The sequence below is a fragment of the Nannospalax galili genome, unplaced genomic scaffold (genome assembly GCF_000622305.1).
Source record: "Nannospalax galili isolate Female #2095 unplaced genomic scaffold, S.galili_v1.0 scaffold136, whole genome shotgun sequence".
NCBI lineage: Eukaryota > Metazoa > Chordata > Mammalia > Rodentia > Spalacidae > Nannospalax > Nannospalax galili.
Window position 1 is genome coordinate 1,951,644 of NW_008340872.1, and position 20,607 is coordinate 1,972,250.

At 46.1% G+C, this 20,607-nt stretch overlaps 1 protein-coding gene across 1 annotated transcript in view; it reads right to left on the bottom strand.

Moving 5' to 3' along the window:
• Clic6 (chloride intracellular channel 6) overlaps positions 1-19,043 on the bottom strand; it is a 57,318-nt gene extending 38,275 nt beyond the window's left edge. The window contains exon 1 of the mRNA XM_008835926.3: positions 17,609-19,043. Within this exon, the coding sequence (XP_008834148.2) occupies positions 17,609-18,763 (1,155 nt within the window). The 5' untranslated portion in view covers positions 18,764-19,043. The remainder of the gene's footprint in view (positions 1-17,608) is intronic.
• Positions 19,044-20,607: the final 1,564 nt, after the last annotated feature.

Sequence of the window (20,607 nt, forward strand, 5' to 3'; positions counted from 1 at the left end):
TACCTAAAAGCAGGTATGTGTGGAAGAAACAAGAGGGCTTCCAAGATGGGAGTGTGGGCAGAGCCTCCCTTAGGCCAAGGAAGAACACAAGGCAGAGCCCTGGGCTCTCTCTGAACCTTAAAAGAACTGTCCCATCTCATTCCCATCCCACCCACCTCATGCTGAGAACAACTTTGCTGTAGTGCTTTGACTTATTGGAAAGAGTGCTCCTATTAGAATAAAAGTGAATGATTTATTTTCTTTCCTCTGGAAGACCTCATATCAGCTTGTCATTCAATAAAGACACGTGGGGCTGGAGAGATGGCTCAGCAGAGGGACCAGAATTTAGTTCCCAGCATCCATGTCAGGTGGCTCACAACCACTCGTAACTCCACGCCCAGGAAGATCTGATGCTTCTGGCCTCCGTGGGCACCTGCACAGGTGTGCCTACTCACACATAGATACATACACACACACGATTAAAAATAAATTTAACAATGAAATGAAGGCATCGGTGTAGATTGAAAACAAGAGAGCTCTGAGAATTTAAAGTGAGGAGCATGTCATAAGGATTGATGACTTGACACGGGCTATATTCTTAACCTGTCCTGCTCAGTCTTGGCCATCAGCTAACCGGCTGTGCCTTGGTTCCCTGGACCCCCATCTCTGGCACCATCTATGGGACACTAGTCACAGAACACCTCCCCAGCAGACATCACATGAAGAGGATGCTGAGGGGTCTTGGTTTTGACCCATCTCACTCACAAGTTTGTCCAATGAAAGAAAAGATTTACTTAACAAAATAAGGTGAGTTGTTGGGGAGAGAGCTCAGTCAGTAAAGTGTTTGCCCCTCAAGTGAACTGAGTGAAAGCCCCAGAACCCATAAAAGATAGTGGTCCATCCATGCTTACAACCCCAGTGCTGGGAGGCAGACGCAGGCAGACCCCTGAAATTCACTGACGAGCCTACTAGACAAGCCCCAGTCTCAATGGGAGACCCTCTCAAAACACAAGGGTGGTTGGTTCCTGAGGAAGAACACCTGAGGCTGAGCTCTGGCCTCCACATTCACATACACATACAAACATACACCCTGAATTAATTAGTTAATAATTAATTAATTTTAAAAAAGAAGGGTCAAGGGTAATCATAACACAAAACATGGGGCACCTCTAACCAAAACACACAAAACCTCATTCGGAAACACAAAATTGTGTATAAAGAATAAGAAATGTCATTTTATGGGATTCAGAACACTTAGTAATGTTCACTGAGTCAGTGGATGAAGAGAAGAGCCAATCGTCTTATCAGTGCTCTGTGGACAGAGACACTCAGCACTTTTGACATGGCAATACACCTTCAAGGTCAGTGACAGCTGCACAAGAGGAGGGGCCACACAGTCGAGCACTGGCTTCTACTTTTTCGAGCTCTCCTCACTCCCTGGGCTGGTCTTCAGCCCCTGCGCTGAGAACATTCTGAGCTCCCTTCCACAAGGGAGAATATTGAAGAAATAGAACCATAAACTCACTTCACAACTATTCCTTGTGAATAAACTGAACAATTTTGGGCAGATTTAAATTTCTTTCCATGGTGGGGGCAGGGTAGAGAGATAGCTCAGTGGTTAAGAGCACTGACTAGTCTTGCAGAGGTCCCAAGTTAGATTCCCAGCACCCACATGGCGGCTAACAACCATCCATAACTCCAGTTTCAAAAACTCAATAGGTAGGCCTAGAGAGATCGCTCAGTGGTTCAGAGCACTGGCTGCTCTATCTGAGGACATGGGTTTCATTCTCAGCAGCTACATGACAGCTAACAACCACCCATACCTCCAGTTCCAGGGGATGTAACGCCCTCTCTGACTTTCAGGGGCATTGCACAACACAGATGCAGTTATACATATGCAGGCAATACACTTATATACATAAAATAGAAATAATAAACAAAATATTTTTAAAAAATAATTCACATACCATTGGTATGGACAAGAGCTTTATTAATACTCAAAAAACCCTGAAAAGTTAGTTCAACTAGTCCATCAGATTAAGATTACCAAAGACTTGTAGTTTTGAAATTTTATATTTCCACAGATACCCTTTAGGGAGAGAAAATTATTAGCAAGTGGCCCACAGTCCTGGGAAAGATGATGTGAGTAGAAGGGATGCACTGACTAATTTTTTTCAGGGAGATAATGAATGATGCTACAAAAAATTATCCTCTTTGACAAAGTCCACAAGAAACAACTTTGACGCCAATGTCCAAATAAACTCAAAATATATTAAGGAGTGATCTACGGAACCTGGTATTCCGAAAACACATGCATACACCACTTGAGAGGGCAGTAGATACCGCAGGCTAAAATCAACAGAAACTCAACTGAGAGTCTGTACATGCCACCTATGCTCATTAACGACGGCCAGCGTTTCCTTATGGGACACGGACAGTCCTCCTGTGGAGTACAGGAGGACTCTGGGGAGATTTTGGCATCTCAGCCCTCCGGAATCTGAGTCCCCAGCTTGCATTCTCGAATTCCTACGGATGCATCTCTCTTAGAGACTGAAGGCAGCTGGTGCCACAGCCTCACTGTCATGAGACCCACCACCAAAGCCCCTCATCGTCCTCCCTGCGCCTTCTGCTCCAGCTTTGTTTGGTTCAGCATCATCTTCCCTCATCTTCTGCAGTTTGTGCCAGTAGGCTAAGAGGTCCTGCCATCTTACCCCCACCTCTCAGAAACAGGAGGGAGACACCAGGGCTCCCTGAGCAGACCACCCTGCGGTTGAGGGGGCAAGGGCAGAGCAGGTGTGGCACAGGGTCTGTGTAGACCACGCAGAAGGACTCTGACTTCTTAGTCTTTCTCGAAGGGAGGAGGATCCCCAACAGCAACGGAAACCACCCAGTTGGCTACATGGCCGTCTCTTGACTTCTCTTCTCTGCCCTCTAGTGGGGTAACAATATAACCAGCAAGGACAGCAGCAGCAGCCACACCGGGAGGCAGAAAGTGAGAATCAAACAGCTGGATGGAAGCTGTCCTAGCTTGCTCCTCTACTGCTGTGACCAAAACCAACCTAGGGAGGAAAGGGTTTACTTCATCTTACAGTGCAGTCCTTCATCACGGGAAGTCAGGGCAGGAGCTCCAGCAGGAACCTGGAGGCAGGAGCTGAAGCACAGGTCACAGAGGAATGTTGCTTACTGGCTTGCTCCTCTAGCCTGTGTTCAGCTTGCTTTCTTACTCAACTCAGGACCACCTGGCCAGGGGTGGCACCACTCACAGTGGGCTGGGCCCTCCCACATCACTCAATAATCAAGAAAATGCCTCACAGACACACCTATAGACCAATCCAATAGAAAACATTCCCCAGTTGAAGGTCCCTCTTTCCAGGTGTGTCAAATTGACAGCTGAAGCCAGTTCTGATGGATGCACTTTCACCACACTTAGGAGGAATAAAAGGCTGGGGTGGCCTCATGTCCACATCTTAGTGTTGTGTAGTGTCAGGCATGTCAATTCTATGATACAACTATTATGTGTCACATTTCTCTTCAGATCACAAGTAAAAAAACTTCCATCCTAAGTGAAGCAAGTCCTATTTTAGGGGAAAAAAAGATGGAGTATATTTTTCTCAAATAAAAGTCTGCATAGTGAGTTGATAACATTTTCTATGGCTACTACGAGTTTGCTGACATATCTAGCCAGCTGTCCAGCCCCTGTGGAGCTATGTTCATTGTCTGCCCACTGTTGGTAAAATGTGACATCAGGTTGTTCATGAAAGGGATTCTGTTTCTATCCTAGCCATGCCTCTCACACTTCACATTCTTAGAACTTAGAAATAACTCAACTGATCAGTACTACACCTCAATCCTAAATGCGCCTTTAAGATTTTATTTTTATTTTTTAGTTATGTGGATACGTGTGTGGGTGTGTGCATGTGAGTGTAGGTGCCCTCAAAGGCCAAAAGAGGGCACTAAATCCCCCTAGAGCTGGAGTGGCAGGTAGCTGTGACCTGCCTGATGTGGTTGCAGGGAGCTGAACTCAGGTCCTCTGCAAGAGCTGTGTATGCTCTTAGTTGCTGAACCATCTCTCCAGCCTCACTAAATACATTTAGAATTGAAGACTTTGAATCCTAGACATGAACTTTTCAAAGCGCCTCCTAACCCTAAACATACTCCAAACTATGTACAGCATTTATTCTTGTCAACTCTTGTAACTTTTCACTTATTATTAGTGGGATAAAGGGGTTGACCCACAAAACTTAATTACCTAACCACATGGCTTTTAGCTTTAAAAATGCTGGTGTTCCCTGTCACAGTAGAGCAAAGTAAGTCCCCAAAAGTACACGAACAAATAAAATGGCCCTCACCATGTTTTTTGCCTTACATGAATTAAGCTTGAAAAATGTCAGGGCTCTTTTTAATCCTTATTTAATAATATGGCCTGATACCAGCTGAAGCTTTTACACGGAGATGAAAAGCTTAATTCCTTGTAAAAGTCTTGAAAGGAATTATTACTACAAAGGAACATCTTGTTCTGGAAAACCCGCTCAATAATGCAGCCTGTTGTTCTGTGCCCTGATGCTGTACATTCTTGAATGACAGAGTCCTTCAGTCCCTAGAGTGACTCAAAAGAGAAAATACGCAGGAACGAAATGAAAAGATGACAAAACGTCCTCCCCCTCCTCCTCCTCCTTCTCTTCCTCCTCCACCTCCTCTTCCTCCTCCTGGGCACACCTCCTTCCTCCTCCCCCTCCCCCGCCCCCTGCTGCTGCTCCATCCATCCCTCCCACCTTGGCCCTGTCTTCTTAACATCCATATTTCACCAGCAAAGAAGACATGTGAGCTTACGTGTACCAGTCACCAATTGCTATGTGACAAACTATCTCAAATGTAATAATCCAAAGTGATTGATTTATTATATCTCACGATATTTTAGAAACAGTGTGTGTGTGCACATGTGTGTGCATGTGCACATGCTCAAATGTATATGTGCCATAGCACAAATGTTGAGGTCAGAAGGCAACTTTCTGGAGTTGAACACAGGTCATCAGCCTGTTCAGAAAGTACTTTTAGCCTCTGAGCCATCTCTCCAGTCCTCTCACGATAGTTGAGCCAGGATTTGAACAAGAGCCCAGGCCATTGTTGGATGATGCCATCCCTGGGCAGGAGGTCCTCGGTTGAATAAGAAAGCGGGCTGAGCACAGGCCAGAGGAGCAAGCCAGTAAGCAGCATTCCTCTATGACCTGTGCTTCAGCCCCTGCCTCCAGGTTCCTTCTGGAGTCCCTGCCCTGACTTCCCTTGATGAAGGACTGCACTGTAAGATGAAATAAACCCTTTCCTCCCTAGGTTAGTTTTGGTCAGAGTTTTATCACACCGAACAGGAGCAAGCTAGGACAGCTTCCATCCAGCTGTTTGATTCTCACTCTGCAAGGAGCTTCATTTCTCTCTGGGTTTGGCTGCTAGTTGCTGCCCTTGTTGGTTATTTTTTTTTTTGGCCCACTAGAGGGCAGAGAAGTCAAGGGACAGAAGGACACTTAGCTAAGTGGGTAATGCTTGTTTCCTATGAGGCACTGACAAAGTCATTCAGTGGTATTCAGAGGTGGATGGGCTGGTTACAGAGGAGATAAGACAGCTCACACAGGCATCCAGTGTCTTGTAGACATCTATAAGGCTGGGTTCAGGTAGGACCATCAGACTGAGTGCCACAAGGGAGCCCCAGAGCACAGTAACCACGGGATGATCTGTGAATTGCCAGACGTGATGGTAAAAATCACAGGGAATTAGCATAGTAATTTGGGATTCTACTTGACTTGAGCTGTGTTCTCAGTAGCCTGAGGCCCTTTCCCACATGTACTATTCACACACGCCCGTCTCTGAACAATGCACCTGGCAACCTGATAGCAACACAGCCCCCCCCCCATAAGTTATTTCTGCACTGAGCTATGCCTATATCTGCTTTGAACAATGGAAATAGGTAATTCCCCTTAGCAATCCCTGGCAACAGCCCACTTCTACTCAAACACATCCTGGATCACATATGGGAGCTACAGGTAATGGGCCAGTCCAGCCTAGACTGGTTGGAGAACACGCACAATAAGGAAAATGGTCTCCTGAGTGAACTTTGGGGGAGAATACCCTATTTACTATCTTATGCTTATGCATAATTAGGTATGCCTATAATTAAAACCAGATGCATCATGGGAAGGGACATGCATAGTGAATAAAGGCTTACATAATCCAAGTCTGTCAATCAAAACAGAGAACCACCTGATCGATGCTTTATAGCAACCAAACTCCTACTCCTCTTGAGCCCTAGAGAATGGGGATTGCAGGTTAGGCCCCAGACACCCCAACAAACAGGGAATTCCACAACTCACAGCAAAAGCTACGGACCCAGGCAAGGTGGCCTGACCCTTACAGGAAGACTAGGGATAGAGCCTCTTGTGCTAAATACTAGTCTCCCCTGAGGGAAAGGATACCTCAACCCTACCACAACTTAGTCCTCTCCTGAACATTGCAAATGGCACTGCTGAAAGAAAAAAGGGACTGGAATTTGAAAAGAGAAAGAGAAAGAGAAAGAAGAGAAAGAAAGAAAGAAAGAAAGAAAGAAAGAAAGAAAGAAAGAAAGAAAGAAAGAAAGAAAGAAAGAGAAAGAAAGAGAATAGAGAGAGAAAGAGAGAGAGAGGAGGGAGGGAGGGAGGGAGGAAAGGAAAGAAGAACAAAAGAAAAACTCAAGTCAACAATCTCCAGATGTACACAACCCAATGCAAAAATAAAAACAGGAAAAGAAAAAAAACAAGATAACACATCTTCTTCAAAAATTACTAATCCAATAGTAATGACTCCTAATGAGAACAATTTGGTAGACCTTCTAGACAAAGAATTTAAAAGGATATGTGTGCTAGACATGGTGGCCCATGCCTTTAATCCCTGCACTCAGGAAGCAAAGGCAGGCAGACCTCTGTGAGATCAAGGCCAGCCTGGTCTACATAACCAGTTCCAGGCCACCTAGGGCTATAAGGAGATCCTTTCTTTAAAAAAAAAAATAGTAATTATTATAATTATAATTATGTTCAAACAACTTAAAGAAGACATGAATGTACTTCAAGAGAACAAAAACAAAGAGCTGAATGAAATAAAGAAGTCAATCCAAGATGTGAACATTGATTCAATTTAGAGCCCCATAAAAGGAAGCCCTTGAGTACCCTCATTCAGCTGATCTGCTGTCACAGTATTTCCTTCTGATTCGTAATATCGCTTTGCTCTGATTGGTAGTATGGCTTTGTGTTGAAGAGTTTCCTTGCTACTTTTTCCATCTGTGTGAGCCTTTGTTTCAATTCCTTGAAAGAGATACCACAAATCTGGAAATACCCAGCCTAGACCAGGACCACAACTAACAGCGTGTAGTCATCATACTCCAAGGATCACAAAGGTCAAACCAGATTCAGAGGGAGAAAATTAGAGCATACTGCTCAGTGGAAGGCATGTCAAAGAATTACAGCAATCTTTAAGCTACCACACTATAAGATTCCAGGGTGTGCCAAGCGTTCAGATCATCCGCTGATAGAACCGGTCCTTTACTAACTTGAACTGGTTTTTAAAAACTTCAGCTATGTCTAAAAGTAGTAGAGTTGTGTCTTTACGTTAAGTGACAGGAAGAACTGTCTGTCTGCTGTACTTACCTTACCAAACCTCAGTATCTACAGCAAGTTTTCCTTTACGGGTGCTATTCGTAGCTCAAGGAGTCATAATCTACTGGTTAAAATGGCAGTGAACAAAAAGTGCCCTACCTCCATATCTGACCTGCTACTACCTCTGAGCTTTCTTAATATTGAGTTCTGTTTGGAGAATTAAATGATCCTGAGAAGCCATTGGGTGCAACCCAAAACTTCATCCAATCTGACTGTTCGTGGGGACAGAGTTGAAGGGATCCAGCCTGGAGTTCAAACAAAGACAACAAAGTTGAGGGAGAGATTACATCTTCTCAGCGTTCTTTGAACTTGCCTCCAAGGTCCTGACACCAAAGGCACCAGAAAAGGTTCATTTTTCTAGATTTCTAGACCAATAACACCTTTGTTCTGGGTGGCTCCAATGCCCACGCCAGCTCTGATGTGTCCAATATCTTGGCCATTGCCTCAATGACCCCATCAGAACACTGTCTGTGCCACAACCCAGGGGTAAGAACAATGGTTGCCCTGGTTCCTCATCCCATCCCTTCATCCCACTGTGGCTAGAGATGGACAGACCAGTGGAGATGTGCAGAAGCATCCTGAATAACAACCAAAAGAGGGGGCAATACACGAGCATAAAGCCCTCCACAGCATGGCTCCAGGTCTCTCCCCCACCTCAGCAGTTGGCCAACTTCCACTCCTCAGTAGACAGCCCTGTAGCTGGAAGGCAGAATATAGCAGGTCTGTAAAGAAGACCCCGACTGCCTGACCTCACCTGGGCAGCCCACTTGAGAGCCCTGGGACTTGTACGTTCTTCACTGTGTCTCCTTGGTAAACCTAGAGATGACAGAAATGACTGTAGAAAGGGAATAGTAGGTAGCTGAGCTCACTGCTCAAGCCCTGTCTCATGATGACAGCAATCTGTCTTCCTTGACCTGAGTCTTCAATTTTATTCCAGCCTATAGTTTCTCACCGTGGACATAGAACACAACATATGTTTGTTAGTTTGTTTCACATGGCCACAGCAGTTCAATAGTTAAATCAGGCCCCGGGTCTGTACACTCCTCCGGACTTGGCAGAATTAATAAATCTCTCAACTCTCAGCAGAGAAACATCCTTATGCAGCAGATGGTGATTTACAAAGAAACCCACAACTGACCAACATGCAGAGAACAAGAGGCTGCAGTGTTTATCTCTTAATAGGACACCTGTGTCAAACTTCTACCTCCCAAGGCTTAGGGACCATTGTGGAAGAGGGGGCAGAAAGATTGTAAGAGCCGGAGGGGTGGATGACCACAAGGAAACAAAGGTTTCCAGACAGCTGGGAAGTTACTCATATGAACTCATAGACATGGGGAAGTGGGTAACAAACCCCAACCCTACCTGAGGAACTATTGGCAACCAATGTCTGCTGGGAGGGGGAGAGTCAGTCTCATTTAAGGGTGAGACTCTTGATAGGTTAAGCAAGTTCCAGTGGATAGACTTACACTGAAGGACATTTGGGAACACAAATTAAAGTCTAGGCCTTACATCAAATTGACATAGGTGCAGTAGTGGAAGGTTCAGTTAGGAGGGAACCTAAACACAATCAAAATATATTGTATGAAAAATCACAAAAGTTCAATAAATTTAAATTAAAAAAATAGTTAAATCAGTGCTCTTCAACAAAAGCCAACATCTGCAAGGACAATTTGGCTCATGTCATGTCCCTATTCAGATGAAGGCATTCTAGGATATCAAATGCATATGCTACAAAACATACAAAAACCAGCCACTCCAATCTTTCCACCTAATATCATAGCCATGTTTGAATGACTAAAATTCTTTTTTCTTAATTTTTTATTTATTTGTTTTACTTTGCCTTCATGTATGTAAGTACATTAATGTCATATAATGCCTCCAGAGGCAAGAAGAGGGGTGTTGGATCCTCTAGAACTGCAGTTAAGGATAGTTGTTAGCCGCCACGTAGGTGCTGGTAACCGAACCCAGGTCCTCTGCAAGAGCAGTCAGTCTCTTAAACTGAGCCATCTCCCCAGTTCCCTGGATGGCTTACATTCTTGTATCTATTCATGCATAGTGTAGACAGATGGAGGCATTTAATCATCTTGCAGGAGGTGGAGTTTTCAAGGCCAGAGATCTAGAGTCATAATGCCCCTCTCTATCGTTTGACTCTTAAAGGTCCCCCAAAGGCTCATGTACTAAAGACTTGTTCCCCAGCACAGTGCTATTAGAAACCTTTAAGAGGTGGGACCGAGTGGGAGATCTTCAGATCACTGAGGGCATAACCTTGGAGATTGCAGGACTCCTGCCCCTTCCAATTCATCTTTCTAACTTCCTGGACATGACACAAATGGCTTTCCTCCATCATGCCCTCCCTGCCCTGAGTTCTGCCTCCACCACAGGTCCCAAAACATCAAAGCCAACAAGCAGGTACTAAAACCCTACAAAACTGTGAGACATAATAATCCTTTTCTCTTAGTAAGTTGATCATGTCAGGTGCTTGTTAGAGTGCTTGAAGCTAACACACCCCTTGACTGTGGTCACTGCTCGGTTTCCAGTCCCCATTGTCCCCCCTGTTCCAACAGCCCCAGGATCCTTTCCTTCACTCTGTCTGGGAACTGTATCTCTCTGGACCCCTTCTCCAGAACACAAAAGCTATGTTTGTCTTAACTACTGCTGTCTGCCCAACTCGAGGCATAGTGGTATCACTTGGTAGATAATAAATATTTGCTTTAAATATATACTTGGACCCAAAATACCATGAGGCTATTTGAAAATTTGAAAGACATTTTAAAATTTTTATTTGCTTGTTTTCTTATGTGTATGAGTGTTCTGTGTGCTTGTATGTAAGTGCACCCATGTGTGCAATGCTTGGAGAGACCAGAAGAGGTGTCACGATGATCCCCTGGAACTGGAGTTACAGACCTGTTATCAGCCACCATGTGGTACTGGGAACTGAACTTTGGCAAGAGCAGCCAGAGCTCTTTTTAAAATTTTTTAATTTTTATTTTATGTATATGAGTGTATTGCCTGCATGTATGTAAGTGCACCTGTTTCATGCAATGCCCATGGAGGTCAGAAGAGGGTGTCAGATCCCCTGGAACTGGAGTTACAAATGGCTGTTAGCTGTCATGTGGGTGCTGGACTTCTAACCCTGGTCCTCTGCAAGAGCCGTCAGTGCTCTTAACCGCTGGGCCATCTCTCTAGCCCCCGAAAAGCATCTTTTATATCTATGTCAAGACTCAACTTTTACATGAGCAACCACACACAGGAAGGAAGACAAGCAGCAAGCTGGGGAAAGGGTCCACAAACAGCAAAAACCTGGAATTACAAAGTATCTCAATGTGATTATTTCTTATTCACACTTATGTCGGACCAGATAGCCCTTGAGGACTGAATAAGCGTATCTCAGCAGTGTGTCTCTCCACTGAGCTTCCCCTAAGGTACCAATGATCTCTCCAAACCACCTTCAAGAAATATTCAGTTCTCCCTTCCACAACATTACCAGCAGCACGTGGGTTCTCGATCCCCAATAATTCACTGTTTCTCTAAAAAGAGAATGTAGTGGTGCACACCTTTAATCCCAGAACTCAGGAAACAGAGGCAGGCAGATTTCTGTGAGATCAAAGCCACCCTGGGGCTATAGGGGGACCCTGCCTCAAAAAAAGAAAAGAAAAAAAAGGAGGAGAAAGAGGAGGGGGGAGGAGGAGATGATTCCAGTAAACAAAGCTAAAGACTTCCATGCTAGCATAAGGTCTCAGTCTACACTTTGACTCCCAAGCATCAATGACAAGAAATTAACCAAAACAAAGAGCGTGGGTCACCCCAGTGCCAGAGCCAATGCACTCCCATGAAAATAAGCATAACACAAATGATGACAAACGAAGGTCTAGTTTCTTTAAAATAAAAATCAAGAAGAATAAGACCAAAAGTCCATTTGAAAATCAGACAAAGGACCTAGGTAGTGGGCTGAAAGGAAGCAGGTGTCAGTAGTTTTCAAATATACAAAAGCATCCTCAACTTCCTACATGATAAGAGAAACCTGAATTAGATGACAATAGTATTCGTTCCCATCTCCCAGATTCAAAAAGTTTGATAACACCTGAGTGGGGAGACAGAAATAAGCAAGACGCTGATATGTTGTCAGAGGAGCCTGATGTATTACATCCTTGAAGAGGAAAATTAGTAAGGGTGATCACATTCTAAGTATGCATACCCTTTCCCCCTGGCAACCTCTAAGAATTTAACTCCCAGGTATTACTGCACATCTGCAAATATGGCCGCTACACCACTGATTAGCATATCAAAAATAGAAAAGTACCTACATATGCATCCACAGAGGACTGATCATAGAGTACACCCATCACCAGAATACTAAGAAATTTTTAACAAGTATGAGTTCTAATATAGTTTTAAGGGAAGAAAGCAAAATGAGCCATGTATCTCTCATGCACTGTTTTCTGAAAGAAAGTAAGAGCAGAAGTGATGTCTGTAATACGTGTCCACAAATACTTTGACTTTTCAGTTAAAAGGTAAGGCCTAATGCTGCTCCCTGTAAGAGACAGGCTTGGTGACTCTTTTCTAATGGGTAAGATAAGGCAGAAGCAATACTTCTATTTTGTTTTTGAGGCAGGTCTCCTGTAGCGCAGGCTAGCTAGCCTCAAGCTTGCAGTGTAGCTGAGGATGACTTTGAACTTCTCATTCTCTTGCTTCCTGCCTCCACCTCCAGAGTGTTGGGGTTACAGACCTGTGCCACCACACCCACTTTATGTGGTGCTGTGGTTTGAGCCCAGGACTTAGGCAGGCAGTCTATCCATCAACTGAATTACATCCCCAGCCACAACACTTTGGAAATGAGGTCATAAAGGGCATTATGGCTTCTTTCTTGGTTTTCTTTGGATCCCTGCTCTAGGGATACTACCTGCCACATAGGAGGACACTAACTCAGCCCAACAGAAAGAGCCCCAAGTGGTGAGGTGCCGAACACCTGCCCAAAAGTCATGTGAATCAGCCATCTTGAAAGGAGGCCCTATGCCTCCGTCAGTCCTTCAGCACCAGCCAGCATCCTGACTGTAACCCCAAGAACCAACAGTAATATTTTGGGCTTCAAGGTCCACAGAGTCTCTATCATAGCTATTCAACTCTGATGGTGCAGAGTGAATGCAGTTATAAACAGAGCACGTAGGAAGAATTATAGACGGCTCTGAAAACTTTCACGGGTGCTAAAATTTTAATTCATGTACTTTCCATGTGTCATGAAATATTATTAGGATATTTTCTTTTAAATATATTTTATTTAATATTATTTTTATTTTATGTGTATGAATGTATTGTCTGCATGTATGTAGGTGCACCCATGTCTTGCAATACCCACAGAGGTCAGAAGATCCCCTGGAACTGGAGTCACGAACAGTTGTCAGCTGCCATGTGGTGCTGGGATTTAAACCCGGGTCTTCTGCAAGGACAGCCAGTGCCCTTAACTGCTGGAGCCATCTTTCCAGCCCCATCCTTGGATATTTTCAATCGCCAATATTAGGTTTCAACTGTACAAAAACAGGTGACAGGTATTCAACCAATCTTGTCACCTCACTGCCCCACTGCCCTATACCTGGGAAAAATCTGTCCTGTTACCAGCTTTAGCCAAGGGTACAAAAGGGGAATCTGCCGTCCTTCCCATCCCAGTGTACATGCACACATTATATCCAGATAGACAGAGTAAAAGAAATCTCGTATCCTACTTATTTCTCTGCTGAGTAGTCCTGCACTGATTTCAGTTATGCAATTTTCAAGCCAGTTTTATAAGATAATCAGAACACAAATTATGAAAGGTATTGTTTATAGGGGAGAACGGAAGTTGTAGAGGTACATCTCACTCACTTTCCTTCAGATGCAGAGCACCCACACAGATAAGAAAATAACATCTCTCCTTGAGGCTCCCCAGAGAGCAAGACCCACAAAACAAGCCTCCGCACATTCTCTCCAGCCTCCTGTTCCAGCAGGAGCCCCTCATGTTCGGTCCTTGCCCATTCCTCTCCAGCCGTGTTGTGTGGCTTGGCAGCCTTATTTTATTTACTTATTTTTGGCACTTGTTGGTGACAATGCCTAGTCACAAGCCATTCCCTCCTTGATTTTTACTTTGTTCTATCACATCTCCAGATTTTTTTCCCCTTTGAGAATCTAAATATGATGGGTCATGCAAGTTCACCAGCTCAGCAACAGTTGTATGTTCCAGTTAAACTTGGGCTGCAGGAAATAACTTAAGACTCCTTAGACCCTGGCCCAGGGTCTTTTCACTGTTCACATGGAAGCTTTTCAAATTATGTAAAATATGTGGGGAAAGTCATATCTCAGACTCTCCTACCCCTGACTCTGCCTCTCAGAACACAGGCTGGCAAGGAGGCAGAGCCATAAGCCAGGCTTCCCTGGTAACTAAACCTCTTTGATTGTTTTGTTTGTTGATTGTTGCTACCTACCATGCTGTGTGAGAAGGTGCTATTATTCTCTTACCTTTCCTAGTTGTGAGTAAAGGAGAGAAAAAAAAAATCAATCTCGGGCTGGAGAGACGACTCAGCAGTTAAGAACACTGGCTATTCTTGCAGAAGACCAGGGTTTGAATCCCAGCACCCACATGGCAGCTAACAACTCTCTGTAACTCCAGTTCCAGGGGATCTGACACCTTCTTCTAACCTCCGCTGGCACTGCACAACACAGATACACTTACATGCAAGCATAACACTCATACACATAAAATAAAAATTAATTAATTAATTAAAAAACCCTCTCTCTTACTAGGTATATTGCAGGATCACCCAACAATTTGGTGACCAAGTTAACAGTCTTTTAAGGGGAGAAAACTAAAAATTAACAATTCATGCTTAGCAATTAACTGACACAATAATTCAAGGAGGTCTTTCTTCACCTGCTGCCTTTGGCTCTAACTCTTTTCCAAGAACACACCTTTGCATATTTATAGACTTAAAAAAATGACAAGTTAATAACATGATAACTCTCATAACAATAGAGAATGTCATCTACCAGGTGGCCAAAATCAGAAGCTGATTCGAGGCAATGATTATCATTATTACTACATGTTATTAGGCAGTTGAAATATTTTCTAGTATATTTATAACTGACCTATTTCTTTTTTCCAAAAATAAGCAAAGTAATACAAAACAAAGGTCACAAATAGAATGTAGGCTAATTACGGAGCTTTGAGGAATATTGCCGTAGCTAAAAGCCAGACTTTAAACAGCCCAGAGTTCTACATGCCAGCTAAGCCACAGGAAACCCACCAGAAGCACTTGTTTTAACAAATTGACAAAGCCGGTCAGCTGCCCACAGTGGATACAGAATCTATCTATCTACAATAGGGTCTCAGGAAGGACCTGGTAAAGGCTTAACTGGGAAAGAAATGCAATTCTGACCTAACTTCAGGACTTCCCTGTCCATTGTGACAGATTTGGAAGACAGTAATCTGACAGGATTTTTCTGCTTGTTTGTTGCTTTGGGGTCCTTTGTTCCTTTGTTTTCAAAGAGAATGATTAGTAGGATCAGTGGAAACCAAGGCCCCTTATCAAAGTGAGGCAGGTGACCCTGAGAAGCTGGCCAGCCTCACTGTTTGGAGATCTGCCTGTTTCTTCCAGGGGAGAGGGGACAAGCACAGAGAATGCAGTCTACCAGCCACGTACCACGTACACCACGTGAACATCTCTTCTCCCTGCAACCCTGACCTTTGTCTATACCAGTCACTGCTGAGAAATGTCTACAAAAACAGGCCGGTGCACTTTTCATGACACTCGTCCCCAGAGAAGGAAGCTAACTTGGTACTTACAGGGGGGTTTTCCTTAAAAAATAAATGGCAGGAGTGGTGCGATGAGGAGGAACTGTCTAAGCAGAACCAACATAAGCTGAGGGAAGGGAGCAGAGGCAGAATGAACACCCACACTTATACCATGCTAATGCTAAGCTAGGCATCCCCCTAACTGCTTTACATGGTCCATTCTTGAGTCTCCCACAGTAACCTCCAGGGGTAGGTCCTAACCCTGTCCTTATTTTATTGATAGACAACAAAGGTGCCAAGAAGTTCAACTGGTAGCAAGAAAGTAGCAATGTCAGGATTTGATCCCAGACCCACTGGCTCTAAAGTCTGTGTTCCTGTCACCAAAGTGCACTGATGCAAACAACTGCATTCACACAGGAAACCAGCCCCTCATTCAAACTCTCACTTCCCACATCTGCACCAGGGATGTAATGATGCATTTCACATTGTTCCTGAAGAAACGGAGAATAGTGGAATGTGTCAACAGGGATTGGAGTGGAAGGGTCTCCCTGGAAGGGATGAGGTCCACTGTGAATCTTGAGCATGTGGCTGATAACCAGGTAGAGGCAAGGACGGGGCAGGGGAGGGGAGAGTCCACACAGGCAGGGGTGAAGTGTGTGCAAAATTTCAAGGCAGGAAGGAACCAGAATGTGGCCCTCTCATGGAATCATGCCCTGGCATTGCAGTTCCACAGGGGACACGGGGTGGGAACCCCGCAACGCCAAGGGAAGGCCAGAGAAAAAGGAGAGGGGAATAACGTCACGAAGAGTTTGTGGCTTTATCTGAAACTACTTCAACAAACAACTAAAGAATTTTATGCTAAGAAACAGAACAATCAGATCATTTTTCCTGATTCACTAGTGATTTTGGAAGGGATCATGACTGAAGAGAGCCAGGCATGAGAGCAGGGGACCAGTCAGAAATCTGTTGCTGAGTTTCACAACTGTCACAGGAGGTGGTTGGCAGGAATTATGTAGCCATGTGACCTGAGCAAAGGCAAATTTCCCCAATGGCAACGGACCAGATTGGAGCCACTCAGCTCATGCACCCCTGTCCTTCCCAGCAACATCCTAGAGCTGCATCTTCGATGATGTCCCAGTCTATCACTTTTCAAACCCTCTAAGGGCCTTTAAAATAATGAGGAACGGCACCTCTGGCTATTCAGAATCACAGCAGCACTTGGAGCCACACAAACACTCCTTAAAATCCTCATGTTAATCACCTGGTGATATTTTTTTTTCCTTTACTTATTAAAATCTCAGCCAAGGAGGTTTAAACTGTTAAGTGGCTTCTATAAGCTCCAAAGTATTTCTGGAGGATTAGGATTCAACACGCATACACATACTTCAGCGTATTAGCTCTAGCTTCCTGGGGTCTGGCCAAAGTTCTTGGTGTGAGCGACTGTTGGACTTTATCCACCGGTTTTTGAAGCCTTATAAAAAAAAAAAAATGTCTGTTTATGCTCAAAACTTCCTCTTCGTGCATCTACAGACCCTTTCAACAAAGAAATTGTGGCTCTCTTCCCACCAATAGAGAGGTGGGGAATACACACGCCACATAAGGGATGTTCAATCCCCAGCATCTTATATTCTTCCAAAGTAAATGCTAAAATGTTCAATAAACTCGATAACATGTCAATACATTGCCACTTTTCCACTTAATGCACTCCAGCCACTCAGTCAGAATAAATGACCTTTTTGCAACTGAAAACGTTGGCCAGCTCTGCACCTCTGGGAATTTTTTCACTTCAAGGATTAGGGCCTCCTTTGGCAAAAATCTTTTGAAGACCAGTACAGCGGGTGGTTTATTGTTTTCCCCTAATTCTTTAATAACCTCTCAACTAGAAGGGCCGGTTAGGATTTTCAAGACAAAGGACAGTGGAACGCTAGCCCTACATCCGCACTCCAATCCTCCTCCACCCCAACACACCTAGCTTCCAAACCTGCCGCCCCAAGGGGCCTGCTGCAGAACTCCATCTTTTCCGTGCGGGGGATGGAACTCGGAACCTCACGCAAGCTAGGCAAACACTGAGCTGCATCCTCAGCTCTAACTCTCAGTGAAGTCCTAGCTGTGGAAAGAAACCCTTGACAGTCTCCATTCTGAGGCCTAGACTTAGGATGGTAGAGGGGTCCTGGAACTTGGGGGATGCGAGATTTACCTTGACGAAGAGGGTGATGTCATGCTCCTGCCCGGGATCCCCTTCCTCTGATGCCTCGCCGTCCACCCTGGGGCCGTTCACTCGCTCCTCCTGGTTGCCGGCCCGGGAGCTGCGCTCCGCTAGGTGGTTGCTGAGCTCTGCCTGGGACTCGTCCTCCCTGGATTCGGCCGCCTCTCCATCCGGGCTGCCGTCGGGGGACTTCCCCTGTATCTCCTCCCCACCGGGTCCCTCCAAACCAGGCTCTGGCCTCTGCCCTTGCTCCCCGGCCTCTTCCTGGGGCTCTCCCTGGTCCCCATTCTCGCTAGCCTCTACCCTCTCCTCCTCAGTAGCTGCTTCCGGGGACCCTTCTGTCCCCGGGGCTCCGACTTCCCCTGCAGCATCCTCGGAGTTGTGTCCCCTGATCTCCGCAGCTGGGACCTCAATCGCCTCCGCCTGGGGCTGCGGGCTGCTTTCTCCTCCGCCTTGGGGCTCACCCTCTGGCGGGTGCTCCCCTCCGGGGGGTCCCTCGGCGTCCTGGACCTGCTCTGGGGGTCCCTGGGCTTCTATACTGATCTGCGCCGGGGACGCGCCGCCTCCCTGTGCCTCCATCCCCGGCTCTGCCTCCTGCTGCTCCTCCATCCCCGGCTCTGCCTCCTGCCGCGCCCCTGGCCTGGGCTCTGCCTCCTCCTGCGCCTCCAGAGCCACAGGGTCCCCCGGCTCCCCGCGATCGTCCCCCGGGACCTCACGGTGCGCGCCTACCCCCGAGCTCTGCTCGCACACCTGCTGAGCGCCGCCCGCCTCCTCAGCTCCCAGCCGGACCCCGGCGCCCTCCGGGTCGCGCTCCGCAGCCGCCTCCGCCTCGCCCTGAACTCTGCTCCTGCCCTCCGTCTCCGTCCCGGGGCGGGCCCCCGTGTCCAGCGCCTGCTGGTTCCCGATCCCTCCGTCCTGCCCGCCGCCTCCTTCCTCCTTCGCCGAGGCTGTGGCCTCCGCGCCCGCCCCTTCATCCCCCCGCGCCTCCGCAGCGCCCTCGCTGGCTTCCTGCCCCTCAGGGTCGCCAGCCCGGGGCTCTCCCGGTCCCTCTCCATCAATCGCAGCACCCTTGGGTGGCCCCTGGGGATCCGGAGCGGTCCCCTCGGGCTCCGCGACCTCGGCCATGGCGGGACACCCTTCTTCCATGGTGCTCAAGGGCTAGGGGCAGGGGCCTGCTGAGCCCCCTCCAGGAGTATGCCCGCTCCCGGCTCTGGGGGCGAAGGGTTTCACTTGGGGTGAATTCCAGTCGGCCCCAAGACGCTGTGTCCCTTCTCACTGGCTTAAGGTCTTTGGACTCTTCCTCTTCGGTTGGTGTTTCTTCCAAATCCGCAATCGTATTCCAGCCTTGACACGAGCGGGCCGCAGAAAAGCGGTGTAGGGCTGAAAAGGGCAGCCGGTCCCCTGCGTCCTTTGTAGTGCCAGACCTGCTACCTGCTGTGGCTAGAGGCTGACCAGAAGTCCTCAGAGCCAACGCCATCCCCTTAGAGATTGGGCGGGGTTTGTCTTCCCCACCTCCCGCCTGTTTGGGTGGCCTGGGAACCTGGCCAGGGATATTCTTTCTGTGGCTTTTGTGGATTTTAATGAAATGACTGGTTTTACTGACCACTTCGGTGTTTCCTGGAACAGCTTCAAGTTCCAGTGCCATTGAAATCACAAACACATATCCCAGACTCCCCCCTTACCCTGGAGGTGAAGCATTAAACTGCAGAATGTGCCCACCCGTGCCTCTTGTTCAACAGCAAAGCTATAAAGCCCAAAGGAAAGAGTCAGAAGGACAGCCTGCTGCTTCTCAGTTTCTGGGGTTCCTAAGGTCTAAGGCTAAACCCAAAAGGAGCCAGGTGGGCTGCTGTGACTAGAGCAGGAACTGCCTCTTCCTCTCAAGGCATGAGGAGTTTGGGGAGGCCTGCACTGGGAAGTTACATCCCTCACCTCCAGGGTCCCTGAAGATGCTAACAGTCTGTGTATCTTGTGGACTCGCTTAGATTTTCTTAACTCATGACCAGTGCCTTGACCTCAGTGTTGTAGTGTGGACTTGGGGAGCTGGAAGTAGGGAAAAGAGGGGAGCTGTGGAATTCACTGGGCAAGGAATCTTCCAGAATCACCAGCCAGAAGCCTTTTCCTTAAGAAAAAACAAAAAGAAGTTACATTCTTAAAGAACAAACACCAATTCTTCTCAAACTATTCCACAGAATTCAAAGGGAGGGAACCCTCCCAAACTTGTTCTATGAAACTGGCATTACCTTCTTATGAAAATCAGACAGGGCATAACAAATGACACACCAATATTCCTGATGGATGTAGATGCAAAACGTCCCAACAAAACACTAATGAATTGAGTTCATCAGCATATCACAAAGATCATTCACTATGATCAAGCTGTTTTCTCTCCAGGGATGCAATTACTATTCAGCAATGCAAATGAATAGAAGCAGTTCATCTCCTCAACAGAATGAGGATTTAAAATATGTTCAGGGGCTGGAGAGATGGTTCAGTGGTTAAGAGCACTGGCTACTCTTGCAGAGGACCTGAGTTTGAATCCCAGCACCCACATGGTGTCTGTGGGCACTGCATGACACAGATATGCAGACAATACATTCATACACATAAAATAAAAATAATAAATAAAATAAAATACCATGTTCATCTCAATAGATGCAGAAAAAAGCATTTGATGGTGTTGAACATCCCTACACAATAAAAGCCTTGAAATTTTTATATAGAAAGGATAATATTTCAACACAATCAACATAATAAAGGCTATATTTTTGATACAAGGTCTCACATAGTACAGATTGGCATCGAACTCTATTTAGTTGAGGATGGCCTTGAAGCTGTGAACCTCCTGCCTCCACTGAGATTACAGATGTGCACCACCATGCCCAGTCTTTAATGCAATGCTGGAGATTGAACTCAAGACTTTGAAACATGCCGAGTGCCCAAAAGGCACTCAGAAGGGCACTGTGTAAATGTGGTTGGTCAGTAGGGATTCC